The sequence below is a fragment of the Nelusetta ayraudi genome, unplaced genomic scaffold, assembly GCF_046127955.1.
Source record: "Nelusetta ayraudi isolate G7.1 ecotype Tasmania unplaced genomic scaffold, CSIRO-AGI_Nayr_v1 ptg000058l, whole genome shotgun sequence".
NCBI lineage: Eukaryota > Metazoa > Chordata > Actinopteri > Tetraodontiformes > Monacanthidae > Nelusetta > Nelusetta ayraudi.
Genome location: NW_027466108.1, coordinates 2,180,001 through 2,195,649, shown reverse-complemented (window position 1 = coordinate 2,195,649; position 15,649 = coordinate 2,180,001). Strand labels below are relative to the sequence as shown.

The following is a 15,649-nucleotide window of genomic DNA, read 5'->3' as shown; positions in this document are numbered from 1 at the left end:
GATAATGAGACATCCACCTCTGTGTCAGGTCCTCGTTGATGCTGACCGGCTGCGTGACTGCGCCGCTGCTGATGGACAGCACGCCGTGAGGCTTGTCGTTGGGCTCGATGGTCACCAGCACGGAGTTTGGCGACGCCAGCACGGCGTCTCCTCTGACGGTCTCGGCCAACAGAACCACATGGAAGGACTCGGCGATTTCCGGCACGTCGTCGTCGTTGACCATGAACAGCAGGCTGCTCTCGTGGACGAACGGGGGAAACGTGAGCGTCCTGACCGGCTGCAGGTCCAGGAAGTCCACCGCTGCCGTGGCGCCGCCGAGCCCTTCGCCGCTTACCACCATGTAATCTACGGAGACCTAGACGACAGCGCAGGACCAAGGCGCAGGGTTGTAGTGCGTGCCGTTTTTTGTGTCCCTGTGTAATTAGTCCGTGCATTTGTTCTTCAAGGACATATAGAAAATACAGGTCATTAAGTTGAGATAAAAAAGAAGATTTATGGGAGTGAACCTCATTTTCGACAGAGCCGACGATGGGCCCGTCTTCAGCCAGCCGACCGCGGGTCACGTTGAGAGCGATGACTCCAGCGGACTCTGCCACTGCCAGGGCTTGGTGGGTGAACCGCAGCGGGCTGTCGTTGCGGCGGATCCTCAGCTGGACGCTGCTGGCGTTGGGCCTGAGGAGAGCTCCACCTGCCACGTCTGTTAGCCGGACGGAAAACACCTCGTCATCCTCTGGGATCTGGGGGCCAAGAAACACATGCGATCATACAAAACGTATTCTTGAAATATGTAAAAATATTCCATTTGATTTTTTTGATTTTAGAATGAGTGAGTTGTTCTGTGCCTGGTCATCCTTGATAAATATGTTAAAGTGCGCTATGGCTTGTCCCAAAGGAATGCTGATGCTCCCTCTCTGTGGACTGAGGTCCTCGATGGCAGGGTTTGGACCTCCAGAGACCTGCGCAGCAGATTAGTCAAACTTACTTCTAAATTCCCTCGATTAGGAATAATTTTGCAACATTTGCGAATTAGATTCACATGCACACATTCGTAGCTAAAGCACCTTCAATAAAATGGGAAAAAGACAGACAAATAACTGACATATTTCCGCGTGTTGGTGTTTGTGGAACTGGTGTCACCCTCACCTCAAAGTTCACGGTAACGGTTCCGTACGTTCCTTTGTCTCTGATGAGTGTGAATGGCACATAATGGCTTTTTCCTTTTGGCTCATCGACTGTAATCTCTTCAGTCTAAGATCAAGAACAGTATTTTAGTATTTAGATCAAAATTAAAACAAATCATTTGCTACAACAACTCCAGTGATGATAAACATTACAAAGACAATGGTCATTTATGAATAGTAGGTTCTGAATTTTAATAATAAAAAAAATAATAATAGATGCTAATCATTAATTATTCATGTTAATTTGCTTTGAGCTGATCATTTTTTCCATACATTTTCTCTGTCAAAAGATGAAGAGCATTAAAAAGGCATAGACTGCAACACAGAGGAATTATATTTCATTACATTTCATTGTGTTTGGAAGTCCTTTTGTGGCCTGCATTTGCATTGTGTTTACATGGAAATGCAACAGAAATGAAGCTACCATTCTCCTATTATATTTTAGGTTTAGTCCCTCATAACAAAGAGAATTCCAGGCTACGAAAGCTACGAAAGACGACTGTATCCTCATATGAAAAAAATGCTATTCTGGAAACAATCAGTGTTAGCATAAAACCACATCTCCCAACATCATCAGATCATTATTGATTCTTTAGCGAGTGCAATTATGTATTTAAATCCATGTGGAGGTGACAGGGCAGACAGTTTCCTATGTACCATGGTTACCATGGAAACATGGAAACACAATAAACTCCCATTGATAACTCAGTCCAGGGAGTGTTGTGGTTTTCATTGCCCCTGGAAACCCACAACCACTACATGGTCACTTTTCCCACAACCACAATCCTGACATCATCGAGCCCCCGCTCTCCATAAATGGCTTCAGACCACTCCAACATGAGTTTTACGTTCTGCTATACACCAGTTGTCTTCATTATTAGAAAACTGCCGACGAGCGCAGGCGCATACTGAGACCTGCCACGTTTTACAGCCATGGCACAGACTGGAGGCAGCCACAGCAAATGGTTGAAGTGGTATCAGTGGTCTGACAGTCAGTAGGACAAATTGCATGACAAACAGGTCTGGCTGGAGCCATCAATCACTTTTACAGCATTTGCCTTAACAGCCGAGGGACATATTTTTTTTTTTTAGAAATGTAAAATAACACCTAAAAAGACTTGCAATTGACACAATCCAAGTTTCCTCAATTCCAAATCAATTCTAGATTCCTATGACTTTTGCCAGCGCAGACGTACGGAGCCATTTTTATGGTTTTGTGGTTGTTTCCTACTGTTTCTTATCCACTCAAGCTGTTTAGAGGAATGCCGCCAGAAACATTCTGAGGATGAGGAAACTTCATCCAGCATTGCATCAGCACGGCATGATGAAAAGATGATACAAAAAATAGAGTTGTCCATTTTTGGTGCGTGTTTGTTTGTTCGTATACTAAGCTCCTTTTTGAGTGCAGTTGCTACAGTGCTAAAACACTATGCACACATGTGGAACAGAAACAGCTGCACAGCATTTGCATGATGAACCCGGATTAATAAAATAAATAAATTGCATTTGAGCTCTCTTACTGAGTTGAAGGCAATTATTCCAAAGGCGTTGTCATTCGAGAGGATGGTGATGGTTGCCTTGTTGGGTGTTCCCAGTGTCACGCCATTGGAGGAACTCTGAAATGCAGGTGGATATGTCACGAATAGAAGAAGGTTGAAAAAATATGAAACAAACATACATCTTGACGTATTTAAACCTCCCCAGAGACGACCTCCCCCCGGTGTTAAAAGCTCAAGCTCATTCTTTATCCACTGCCCTGCACCACTTTTCTGTGATCCTGCTGAGAGACCCCGATGAGAAGACACAAAGACAGGAAGTGCTGCTCTCAGCCTGGATGATTTGTCAGGATAGCTCTCAGCAGGAAACCTCCTCAGGTCGTGTGCTGTGATTTGGCACTAAGACGGGACAAACTTAGAATTCCTCAGAACGTGCTGTGGCTCGTTGAGCCTGTCATTGCACTCAAACGCCAGAAATCAAACCTATCACATGTGCAGAATGGGCTGTGGAGACCATAACCTCTCTGTTTAGTGTAAGAGTCCAAGGTTTCCTTTGGAGAGCTGGCCGATGTTTTCACAAATGTCTCGGCGAGCAGCTGCTGACGACCACCTTGGTTGAGACCATGTGCACAGAGCTGCAAAACATTTCAAATCCCTTCACTAGATGCTCAGTGCAGGTGCACTGGAGAATAACCAAGATCTTTTTATGTTCCATCCATCTGGGCCAAACACAATCCTATTGATAGTCTTTGGCAAAACCACTAAATGCGTGAGTCTCTGTGTGTGCACGTGTTAAGGTGAAGGCAAAGGAAAGAGAAAATTCAAACCAAGGCCTCTTACATTGATCTCTGTGTTGAAAGAGGCTTTTCCCCAGCTGTAGCAGAGCTTTCTTTCTGCCTCTCAACTCTTGTAGAAGTCAACTCCCAGACACAAAATCCACACTCTTACAAACGAAAAGCTTCTGGCTGTGCCAAGAAGCCACTCACATGCAAGCATACAAGCACAAACACACACAGACACCATTGATGCAGGTCTTTTTTTTATCCTGTTTGTTGGACATGTAATGTAATTTTGCTCACATTGCTGGGGGACTGCACCTGCTATGTTCCACTGAGTGCAATTTTAAAGAAACACTGCTGCTTATAGAGTTCATTATTTTTAAATAGTTGTCATCTTCTCTGGGAAATGTACCCAGATAAGCACTTTCTGTCTCTTGCAGTTGATCTATGATGCCTCTTTGTTGTACATTCATCCTCCAGACAACTCCTTCGGTAAGGTGATAGGGCAACATTTGGCCAAGGCTTTGTCCCTGCTGTAGTGTCAACAGAGGGGCTAAGTGGGCCTCATCTGGTGTTTCACTTAAGCGGCATGCTAAATATGGGCTTGAACTGGCGGATTTTTGAACCGACGTCCCAAAAACACAGTCGTCAAATGGAAACTGACATACAGAAGGGCACTCTCTGGAGACAGCTGTTCTGAGCTGCTGTTGTGCTGTGTACGAGCATGACTGATCTACGAACCACAATGACCTTTGTCTTTGGTGCTTCAGCAGAGGAAAAGACAAGACCAGGCCTCTTTGGCTCATCAATCAGCCATGACAGCTAAAGGCTACATAAAACCATGGAGATAGTCTGTAGGTGATAGGCATTTTTGGAGGTTAGCACAGTTCTTTTGACAAGGATTTACAACTTTCAAATCAAAATCTACCCCCCCTATAAAGGTCTATGTACATGAGTAAGAACACAATAGCTGCGCTTCCATTACAGTTTTTCGCAAAATAAAAGCAATGTTTCTAAAATTTCGACAAATTTGAAATAAAGCTCCTCAATGCAAGACTCCACTTTGAGGAAGATGAAGGTAAAAAATAAATCTTGCATAAATCTGCATTTTGATGTCGTTTGCTGTCAATAATGGTTGCAATATTTTTCTATTTGATTACTTGGAAAAAATATTGCGTCTCCTCCTCCGTCCAAACATAACGCAGCATTTTCACTTGAATTGAATTGGTCATGTGACCTTGTACGTCACATCCGCTGAAGTGTAAATGCGGAAAAAGTGTTTCCATTGCTCTTTTGCGATATACCTCTGTGTCAATACTTCTGAAAAACAACCTCATGATAAATCCTTTTAGCGAAATTTGAGATGTTTTTTGAAGTTTAGGTGTTTCCATTTCCAGTTTTTCATTGTGAAATTTAGGTTTTGCGCTATTCTAGCGCTAATGGAAAGGCAGCTAATAATGTTAATGCTAAAACAAAAATGTGCGGGCAGGGATTTATTTATTGTGTACTGTATGTTCATCAGATAAAGGTAGAAAAATGCAAATGTTGCATGCTGATGATGCACAAGTTTAAGAAAAAAGTGTTCAAAATGCTTGACACAAATTTGAATGTGCCTGTGTTGTAAATTAATTCATTCCATTTTTGACAGACTGAGATTTCGATTGTGTTCCTTGCAATTGTACGCACAAAAATGTACAGAATTTAAGCGAAAAAAAGAAAGAAAAAAAAAGAAAACTGACATGCCCATAAAAGTGGAGGGGGGAAAGTAAAGAGAATCCCTTTAATCTATTGTGCGTGAACTCAGTGGCTGTCAGAGTTCATTTCGCTTTACGAAGGTGTCTTTTAGTGGGAAACTTCAGAGGCACACAAAACATTTGACCCCACTTGGGTCGGCGCTGACAAACTCCTACAGAGCAGAGAATGAGGCACATCAAAGACCTCACAGCTTTAGAGCCTCCCGCGCTCTACTGTAGCCCTCCTGCTGAGGACTTTACCTCTGCTGCCTGGTGGATGAGGTACAGTAAGGGTGAACTAAGAAATCATCATTAATCAATGAACCAGCATTTGACGTAGGGTACAACAAATATAAAAATTGCACAAGTAGAAATATGAGAGTTTATGCCAAGAATATTGTAGTTATTAAATGTATACTTGATAATATATTGATAAAGATGATAACTTACAATAACATTTAGGATAACAATCACCAGGCTCCAAAATATGAACTCAAAGGAAAAAATAAATATGTTTATCTCCATCTTTCTCAGCTTATGTGGATTGAAGATTGATGAACAGCATTCACACCTTTTGTTTACAATATATCATAAAGGACACCGACACAACAGCTTGCATACACAATCACTTTGGCCAATTACCTGCAGTTTGAGGTTGAAGGTAAACGTCTCATCGGCTTCAGGCAAGTTGTCATCCTTGACGGCAATGAAGATGGTTTTACTGGATTCAGTGGAAAGCAGGAAGGCTGCAGCGTTCACCGCCTCAAAGTCACCCGTGTCGACCCCCTCGAGCTGGATGGAACAAGCGAGGTGTGGCACAGTATTACGTGAATTTGAAGACAAGAAATGCCGAATGAACTTGACATAGGTTCAGAGATCAGAGATGGGATGAAAGCAATGCCTCTCTATAGAGAGAGGTGGGGCATTCGGTTTCAAAGGGAGGCCATTACGAAAGGGCCAAAAACCTGCAATATATCGTTTGCCCAGCAGGGACCGCCAAAAGTGGTTGCAAAGAGACTAAAGATGACCGGTGTGAGGATGGAAAACAACACAAAATTCAAACTTCTACACACTGGTTAAAATGTTTTGTTGGTCTGAATCGCTATTAAAAACACTGTCCAATAGGCCATAGTGTCTAATTTTGAATAAAAATTGCCATTGTAGGAGTGGCTCCAGTTTAGCAACCATGTGCAGGCAGCTTAGCAGCAGGTGGGCGGGCATTGGAGCAGTCCAATCATTGCCCACTTCGGGCACCAACCACACAGCCAAATGAAATCTTTGGGCTTTAAAGCAACCCAGAAACTCAAGGCGCTATCGACCGTGAATCTCATATTTAGGTTTCAAAACAGGTATTTGCATACCAATGGGAGACATCATGGTGACCCCATCCATCTGAACATACAGTCAAGACTTTAAAAAAGATTCTGTCCACGACTTAGTTTGTTTTTAGACAAAATCTAAAACCGAATCATGTCCATTTTTGTATCCGCCACGGACAATACTTGTGTGGCGCATGAGTCAACGTCGACGTGCTTTTTCTGTGTCTCACCAGAACCAACGCCGTCACATTGACTGGATCTCCCACTCTCTCCACGACCAGACGGACCACAGCTGTGCTGCTCTCGTTGACAACAAACTCGGTCTGGCCCAGGAACCGCAGCGTGGCTGACTCAGACGCAGTGCCAGGGATGGACAGAGCCAGAATCAACCCAGCTAGCAGGAGGACAGGGAGCATTCCTGGGAAAGGCAGTTGCAAAAAGAGAGGGAAAAAAAGACAGATATAGCAGTGAGATTTTGCATCTTGGTAGAGCGTTATGAATCCAACACACTTGTTCTGCGCTTCATAAATAACCTTGTGGAGTTTTTTTTTTTTTTATCTCGGTGTTGGCATTGAAAGCAGTTGTTGATTTATTGGCCTTGAGTATTAATGTAATGTAGCAATGAAGCTTTTACGGGGCCAGAGAGGCTTGGCAGGCCTTCTGGGCATTGTGGTCCAGTTGATTCCCTTTATTATTACTAACGCAACATCCTCTTGTCCTCATGTTGTCGGTGGAGTTAAAGCAGCTGTTCTGGCCGTATCCCCTTTGACCAAAGCTATTTGTTGCCGTGTCACCATGAATTTGATCCCACACAGTTCTTGCATTCATTACGTAACCACAGTTTAAGGTGGCCAACCTCCGCGATCGCCGTAATTATCTTTTCTGACCTCCTGCTTCCTCTAATCATTCTCCCTTCCCCTCGTCTTTTTTTCCTCCCCCTGTCTTGTCTTGTCTGGGCTCCCATCCTCAGTTCTCCTCACCCGGAATAATCCCTGAAGTCGACGGAGCCACTCAGACAGTTGTCATGGCTAGCACAACAAAACAACACAGCATGACAAGTGAGGTGGAGCCAATTTAAAGCTAAGCTGCAACCACTCTGTCTGTCTTTCCTCTTCCTGCTGCCTTTTTCACCCATCCCATTCATAATCTGCAATACACATCCATGCCAACAGTACAAACAAGTAACAACTTTCAAAAAATGCCCCTAATTACAAGGTTGAGAAATAACATCAGTAGCACCAGCCAGTGAAGTCATGGTGTTTAAGTTTTTTGTTTTTTTCTCAAAGGTTTTTGGAAAACCGGACATTAAAAATATCCCATTCCTCATATGTTCCATTACTGCTATATTAACCTGACTTATTTCCAGTATTGGTTTTTAATAGCAACCATCCATCAATCGGAGTGTCAGCTTAGAGAGTAAGATAGTGTGTCATAATGCGTGTGTGTGTCCGTGCGGTTCACACTCGTAACCGCAACGAGGAGACTTGCTGTTAAATCCAGTCAAAAAAGAATTTGAATCTGGTGGGTCTGGGCAGAATGGGCCAGAAAGCAAGGCATGGGAAGAGAGTGGAGGTGAGTATGTTGCAGGAGGGACACAGAGTGGCCAGGACAGTTAATCCGGTTACCCACACAGCTTTCTCTCCTGGGGTTGAGAGATTTCCTGCACCTCTCACTGGGAGCCTGAATGAAAAGCTACAAACTCTGTCTTACTCCATCCAACTGAGGGCTTAGAATAGCAAAGGTGTACACTGGTCCATCTTGCTTGTAGTTGATCATATCGGATTGTTTTTTTTTTTTGTATATTCTGGAGTAAATTAGTCTTTTATATGCTGCCAAATTTGAGCAGTGTCTCCGCAGTTCACAGGCAGCGCGCTTTGTTCCAGTAAATCTTTGTGCTTAAAATACATTTCCAGAAAAACTGAACCCAAACAAACCCAAAACTTTTCCACAAGGGATCAAACCATTTGAAACTTTCTGCAGGCCTGCTCTTCTCTTAAAACGGTTGGGTGTTTCCCCTGCCGAGCATCTATCAGACCATTTATTTAGTTTTGATTTCCTCAAAGTGAAAGATGGCACAGGTCTGCTTCTTGGACACAGTGTTAGCGCTGGCACCACGCATCGTGCCAAACCCTGAGCCCGCAGGCCGCACGCACACACCAAAGATGTGCCTGTCACAGTGAAAGACAGCATAGCGAGCCTGGCGCGGACCTCTGACATTGATACGGCTGTGAGTCAGAGTTCATGTGGGGAGGCAGCAAACGGTGCAGTCGCCTGTGCACACACACACACACACACACACACTCGCATACACGGATGAGCTTGCAAAAGGCTGGCACCCATGCAAATGCAAAAGGCCTGACTGCTCAGACAGACAGTGGGTGTCAAGCCAGGACGCTGGAGAGTTATGAGTTGCAAACGCTGTCCATCACACACATCCTGAGCCAAAGGAAGGCAGAATTATGGCTAAGGGGGGGCGGGCAGGACCCCAGGAACTGGCGCTCAATCAATCCGCAGCCACCATCACAAACTAGAGAGGCTTCACTTTGTGAAAATCCAACATTTCCTCTACTGAATCATTCCGAACCCAAAGTCAACTGACTTCGTTCATCATACTTTACTTAACTTCCATTTGAACATGTAGCTTCCTGACAAACACATATTAGCCACTACAACAAGGTCATTTGTTTTTATCTGTGTACAATAACATAAAACATATAAAATCAAACATTGTGTGTGATTCAGTCTTCATAAACCATCACTGTGTAGGTGCAAATCACATCAAGATCCTGTTTAAATGAGATAATCCTTTTAGCGCTTCACCTCAGGGCGGCTTTAGTAGTACAAACAAAAAAAAGAACTCAGACAAGTATAGGCACAAAACATCGCAAAAAAACAACAACCCATCAGCGTACACTTGCATTCACCGACTCCTCTGTTCCCTCTTCCAGCACATGCCCTGTTAGCATTTTATACCTCCCGGTGATGATTCACTGCATTTATCAACAATTATCTGTACTTTCCAGTCCATTCATTGTATAAAAAAGGTGTTAAAAAGATACAAATTCTGTTCAAAATATTTCACTTATTAATACTGTATAATGATTGTTGTTGCTTGAAGTAGAGCCATTTGAACTATGTTGCTGTGCAGTTCAATACAAAAGTGGATCATATTTTACCGTAAGATTTGTTTTACTTTTACTTGAGTGAAGCAGTTGAATCTTTATTTTTATATTTGTTTACATTTAGAAAAACATTCACACAAGTATCTGTACTTTTACTGAAGTACAGAATGTGAATACTTTTGCCACCTCAACATGGAAACCGCAATGACCAGTCACAGCGATTACACAGTAGTTGCTAATAGCCCTCCTATAAGTCCCCATTCCAGTAAAATTGTAATTGCGCAACCGACACACACACACACACACACACACACACACACACACACACACACACACACACGCAGACGGACTGATCTACTGGATATCCCTGTCAGAGGTGCCGAGGCAGCGTCAGGTTGCAGGGCTGCTCCCGGGGTCAGTGGCAGGTGCTGATGCCTCTAGAGTTTCTCCTGCGAGTGGCCTCTGCGTCATAAACTCAAACATCAATAATTCACTGAACTTTCAGGACCTTGCAGTCAGTAGGTGTGACCTCTTAGCGTTGAAGGAATAGAATGCGCTTGCGTGCCGACGATGAGGACCTGTCGGGTTTCTGGCTGTTAAACGTGCCGTCACAGACTGACTGTCCAGACTGGAAAGAACTCCAATTCCCAAAGAAAAACGAACGCTTCCGCATCTATTGCTGTTTTTTCCTTTTAGGCCATTGGCGATCAAGACTTTTCCACATTGGTTTTCCCGACAGGACACATTAGCAGGTTTATAGGATTCAATGTGATGCCAGTATGTGGAGATTTATTGAAGGGCTTTCCCATGAATCCCTGCAGGTTCCGTGGTCCTAAGACGCCCTCGGTCAAGAGCGTGTGGTCACATGCAGACCAGTTAGGGCATCATCCGCACAAACACACACAAGGGATATCCGGTCCGTAGAGGCTCCCTAGTTGGATTTCATTCATCAATCTTAGGGTCAGGAGTTGGAGCAGCCGCAGAAAGAAGCCGCACTGTCATTTACTTCCACAAACGCAACGACATTCCTGCGACGTCTGAGTCTTTCCCTTTGAGAAAAAAAGTCACACTTTGAATGGACCGCGCAAATCGGAAAACCGAAGAGGACAGGCTAAAATGGCAACAGAGATATACAAGACAGGAGGTTAAATAAAGAAATACAACACTAGGTGATAATATGGAGGGGTGGAATTTGTGCTTTAGCCAGGATGTCAAGGATGTGAGCTCTGTAAAATAAAGGTTCCCTAAGAGTCAGATGTCTGGTTTCTCACCCGCATTCAATTCTACTGACACAGACATTTCGTAAAAATAATGCTTTATAAACTCCATGACGACTTCAGCATTAAAAGCCATGGAAACATCCATCTATCCATTTTCTGTCACTTAGAAAACAAAATACCGTCTTTCAACGCACGTAAACAAAAGGTTTCTTGCTTGTTGTATCAGCCCAGCTGTTATTTATAAACTCTCGGCGTCCAAAATGTGTCTGGCCCCAAACCACCGTCCCTCCTCCGCTAAATGTTGCCACCAGCCCAGTGTGTGTCAGGCTCTACCTCAGAAACCACCCACTGTCCATTCTCAGCACGGCGTGGCCGCGGCTGCCATGCCGGCTCAGCTTGCAGGCCCATAATTGCACTTTGCATGGAGTTTCTCCTCGTGGTATTTTTGGATCAGTGAACGTTCTCGCCATTCGAGGAAGTTGGGAAAAAATTAAGAAACTTAATAAGCAAGTAGGGCTAAAACATACATCATTAAATCTGACAAAATGCCGCGTTAGTCACGCGGCTTATTTTGGAGGGCGCTGCGCAACAAGAGAAACTCGGTTCAATTTGAGGGAAAAAAGCAGAAAAAAGCGACCATATTTTTTTTTTCTTCTCACAATAAGGCGGGGGGGGGATTTGGGCAAATGAGGCCGGTGGCATGCTGAATTGCAAATTGTGCCATTCCGCCGCATAAGGAGAGCTAGAAAACACTTGAATGAATTCCTCTGCAAAGAACAAAAATGCGAGGGGTCAGCCTTCCAGCTATTGTCAGACGATACTTTTCAAACAGGCATTTCTCCTTCTGGGGCAAGAGGCTGCCAATCAAGTGTGCATTTTGCTGTGAAAAAAGGAGAGGGAGAGTTTTTCGCTGAGGTATTGTCCACACGGCTGTGGTCGGCTGCTCTCAAGTTGAGCCAACAGCGGCCAACACAAGACTTTCTCTACTTTTTTTTTTTTTTTTTTTTTTTTTTTTTTATTTAAGCAGTGGGAACTACGGTGTAGAAAAGGAAAAGTATTTACAATTGGCCAACCTGATTGAGAGCAATGTGGGGCATCTTTTTTTTTTCTCTCCCCCTCAATTCAACTGATTAGCCTGTAGGACACAGAGTGACAGGGTGGGACAGAAAAGCACGGACAGGGGATTTAACAAGGTTGTGTGCTCCTCGGTCTAACAGAGCAAAGGGGGCAAATTAGAAAGGGTATTACTTCATTGCATGTAGCCGGTCGAGCCTGGATGAAAATGCTAATTGCATTTCAAAAGAACTCCCAAAACAGAGAGGCGACCCAAGCCGGGGGGAGGGGGGGGGGGGGGGTTGGGTTGGGTGGGGAGCGGCAGCGGCACTCACTGGAAAGGAAAGCAGGACTTTACGATTCAGTGACCGCTACACAGGTTTTTTCTTTTTGTTTTTTTCTAAGCACTCGCCTTTTGTTCGCGCCCTTGCTTCTCTTCGACGTTTTGCGTGTATTCTGTAAAATTGCCACAGTTCCCTCTCACGGCGCAACTCCTACTTTCTGGCACTGTGAACTTGCCTCTCCACAGAGTCCAAACCATCCTATTCAGCCCGGCTCCTTTTCTCTCAGCTCTACTCTATCACTCCCGGACAAGGACGTGCGCGGCCCTACACATCCTGAGTACAGTAGGTGTGGGAGAAAGCCTCTCTCAGGCCTTGGCAGCACTTGGAAAGAAGTGCAGTTAAAAGAGAGAAAAAGAAGAACTTGAAGCTGTAAAAAACAAACAAAAAAAAAAAGGGAAGAAGCTGCATTGAGCGCGCGCACAGACAGGTGCGTGCACGTCGGCCACACATTTGACTGTGGGTGCTTTCACGCATTCAAGCATGCTAATTGATTTTAAAGGTATCGCCGCCTGAATAGCATTTCTAATGAATACACGGCGCAATTCCCACAGATCACACGGCGAAGGCCATAGAAAGTGGGTGTTTTCTATTAAGTATGACGGATTCTCATCACCATCAGCTATAGACTATAATGACGGCCATTCAGACAGCCTAGATAAATACATCTTTTTACCATGATAAACAACCCCCACCAACTTGTGAAATTCCTCTGCCATGACCGACTACGGTACAATGAGGGATAAACAGAGTAAGGCAAGAAAAGAAAGAGGGGGGGGGGGCAGAAGGGGAGTGGAGATGAATGTGTGTGTGTGTTTGTGCAGACGGGGGGGGTCAAACACAACACAGGGGAGTGGGGGGGGGGGTGAATATAGTCAGGGCGATGAAGAGAAACAAGGGTTTTCAGAAGATTGATCTCGGAGTCGGCGACCTTCATCAGCAGGTCTACGCTCTGAATGGGCACCCTCGCTGTTCCTGCTCTGCCCCATGGACGCACGCACACATAAAACACACAGGAGGCAGTGGTGGAACCCACACGGGGATGAATGGCAATGATGTACTTCCAGCCAAACGTGAAGTGTGACCTGCTCATCTGACACGACCAAATGGGGGCGAAGAGGGACCACCGAGTGACACGTTCCACGTGGTGTGTGCCCCCCCCCCCCGTCCCGTCCCCGGAACGGCCGGCAGATTTACGGCTGGGCGTCAGGAACCATGACGTGGAACATTTAAAAAAAATTAAAAAAGAAAGAAAGAAAGAAAAAGAGAGAGGTCTATGTGTCAAATAAGGCTGTCAATCAAGTTTAATGCTTATGTTATAGCCAGCTAGCCAGTTAGCGACAGTGTTCCAAACTTCATTCAATTTGCTTCTAGCTCAGACACGCTGCTGTGAGCCAGAGGCCGCAGGCAAAAACTCTCCTCTCCCTACCGATGATGTTTTGACATCAGCGAAAATGAAGTGGGAGTGCCTCCTGCAGACTCGCCTGCAGTCTGCCGGGTTCAAAAACAAAGCCCACTTTGACGCTGAAAGGAGATTAAAAGGTAACAGAAGATTGAAGCCGGGAACTAATGCTTGACCAAGCCGTCTGCGGTGGAGTGTTTCTTTATTGATCATTGTTGGGCCTAATAGAGGAACTGGCCATGCGTTACACTCGGCACAGCAGGGCGCGGAGGCTCCGGAGGCCGACCCGATCTCAAGAACCCACCGGCATCGCAGGACATCAGAGCCCAAGTTTTCAATACTCCATTTGGGATGCCGGACAGCTGCCCTGACGCACACCAGATGAAACGGAAAAGCGTGCGCATGTGTGCGCGCGTGTTTATGTGCCATAATTAGAGTTGACAGCGAGGTCATGGATGTGGCCGCGCTGCAGGCACCAAGCTACCAAGCTAGTGTCTTCTCACTAGGAACAATATGTGGTTGGTCAGGCCACAGAAGAGACCTCAGGATTGTTGGCCGCCGCCGAGAGCCCACGGCTTTCCTGTTGCTGCGCTCCAAAGACAACAAGGACCCAAACATGATACTGTCTCCTGTGTGTGAGCCCGAACTGTCAAGTGTCTTTAAAAACCGAGTATTGAATCCAAGAAGCCATTATAAAAGACATATTTATGACTTTGATTTATCCTTGAACTAAATGTAAATTTAATTTTATCCAGTCATGTTGGCATCAGATCTGATAATCCCAGGAAAGTTTAAAGGCAGACTGTGAAAAAAAAATAACATGGTTATTTCTTCATGCTAAATATTTTTCAATATTAATGATGTAGCTACAGGGTCTGCTAAAATAAAAAATGTTTAATCTGATGCCTTTGTTAAACCTTGACGTTAAATGTATTCATTTTGTCCCATTACTTTCTTTAGTTCAAATGCTTTTTGACACTTGCACTCAGATGCATGCAGGGTTGCCAGTTAGTCACAGGACCACATAGGAAAGCAAATAACCGTTTACTCTCAAAAATATTAGGATGTTCATAAGATTCAAGCAAACTGCTGACTGAGCTGCTCTGAGCCAATAGCATAAATTTCTCTCTAAAAGTACAATTCAGCATATCGAGACATAGCAACAAACAGCCTCTTTTCTTTCACATCGTCAGTGTCTGAACTTGTCACTGGATGGATTGTCCATATTAGAGAATTTTCATGTTAAATAATTATAAAGCTCTGATACAATTAGTGTGTATTACATCCAGATATAGTTTATGAACAATCTCTCAGGAATGGGAAGAACATTTCTTCTAAATCAACACTACAACTTGTTTCTAGACCACAAACATTCCATGCTTAGCATACTGCCTGTCATATACACTTACTTCTCTAATTATATGTGGCTAGTGAGGTAAGAGTGAGTATAACTGGGAGTTATAAATGTTGACTCGCTTTATCATATATATATATACACACACACCCTATAACCTCTTCTCCATAGAGAAGATAAGCACCACCTGGGTTAAGATGTTTGTTTAACTAATTATTTCCACTCAAGCATTTCATTTCACATTATTTATACCACTTCCAAATAGGGAACAAAAACAAACAAACAAAAAAAATGCAAGTGTGACCCAGACACAGTTCTGACCAGAGGCCCATAGACAAACTGCTGAAATGATAACTAGAAGCGGGACGCCTGTTGCTCTGGAGTTCTGAAATGGAGAGCTCCACACCGCAGCATTTTATCCTCTTATCCTGGAAACACAGGCCCTCTCATCTCATCCCCAGACCCCAGCGCACATCGCCTGCGTCTCACCCCGTCTGCCAGAGGCAACACATCACAACTTTTGGTCAATGAGCAGGCTCTGTTTACGGCAACGTCCCCTTTTGTTAAAAAAAAAAATCTGCCATTAGAGTGCTGAGACAGAAGGGGAGAGGGAGAGAGAGGGAGAGAGCGAGAGAGAGAGGCGGGCAGT

General features: G+C 44.4%; 1 protein-coding gene and 1 long non-coding RNA gene across 3 annotated transcripts in view; one reads left to right on the top strand and one right to left on the bottom strand.

Annotated features, from left to right (window-relative positions):
- The window catches only part of LOC142896955 (uncharacterized), a 525,186-nt gene that overhangs the window by 141,438 nt on the left and 368,099 nt on the right, over positions 1-15,649 (top strand). The window lies entirely within an intron of this gene.
- Positions 1-15,649, bottom strand: part of adgrv1 (adhesion G protein-coupled receptor V1) — a 104,425-nt gene that overhangs the window by 87,037 nt on the left and 1,739 nt on the right. For both annotated transcript variants that reach the window (XM_076038990.1, XM_076038989.1), the window contains exons 2-8: positions 6,739-6,926; positions 5,832-5,981; positions 2,702-2,797; positions 1,144-1,248; positions 843-956; positions 507-737; positions 18-355 (exon numbers count right to left, since the gene is read on the bottom strand). In XM_076038990.1, the coding sequence (XP_075895105.1) occupies positions 18-355; positions 507-737; positions 843-956; positions 1,144-1,248; positions 2,702-2,797; positions 5,832-5,981; positions 6,739-6,924 (1,220 nt within the window). In that variant the 5' untranslated portion in view covers positions 6,925-6,926. The remainder of the gene's footprint in view (positions 1-17; positions 356-506; positions 738-842; positions 957-1,143; positions 1,249-2,701; positions 2,798-5,831; positions 5,982-6,738; positions 6,927-15,649) is intronic.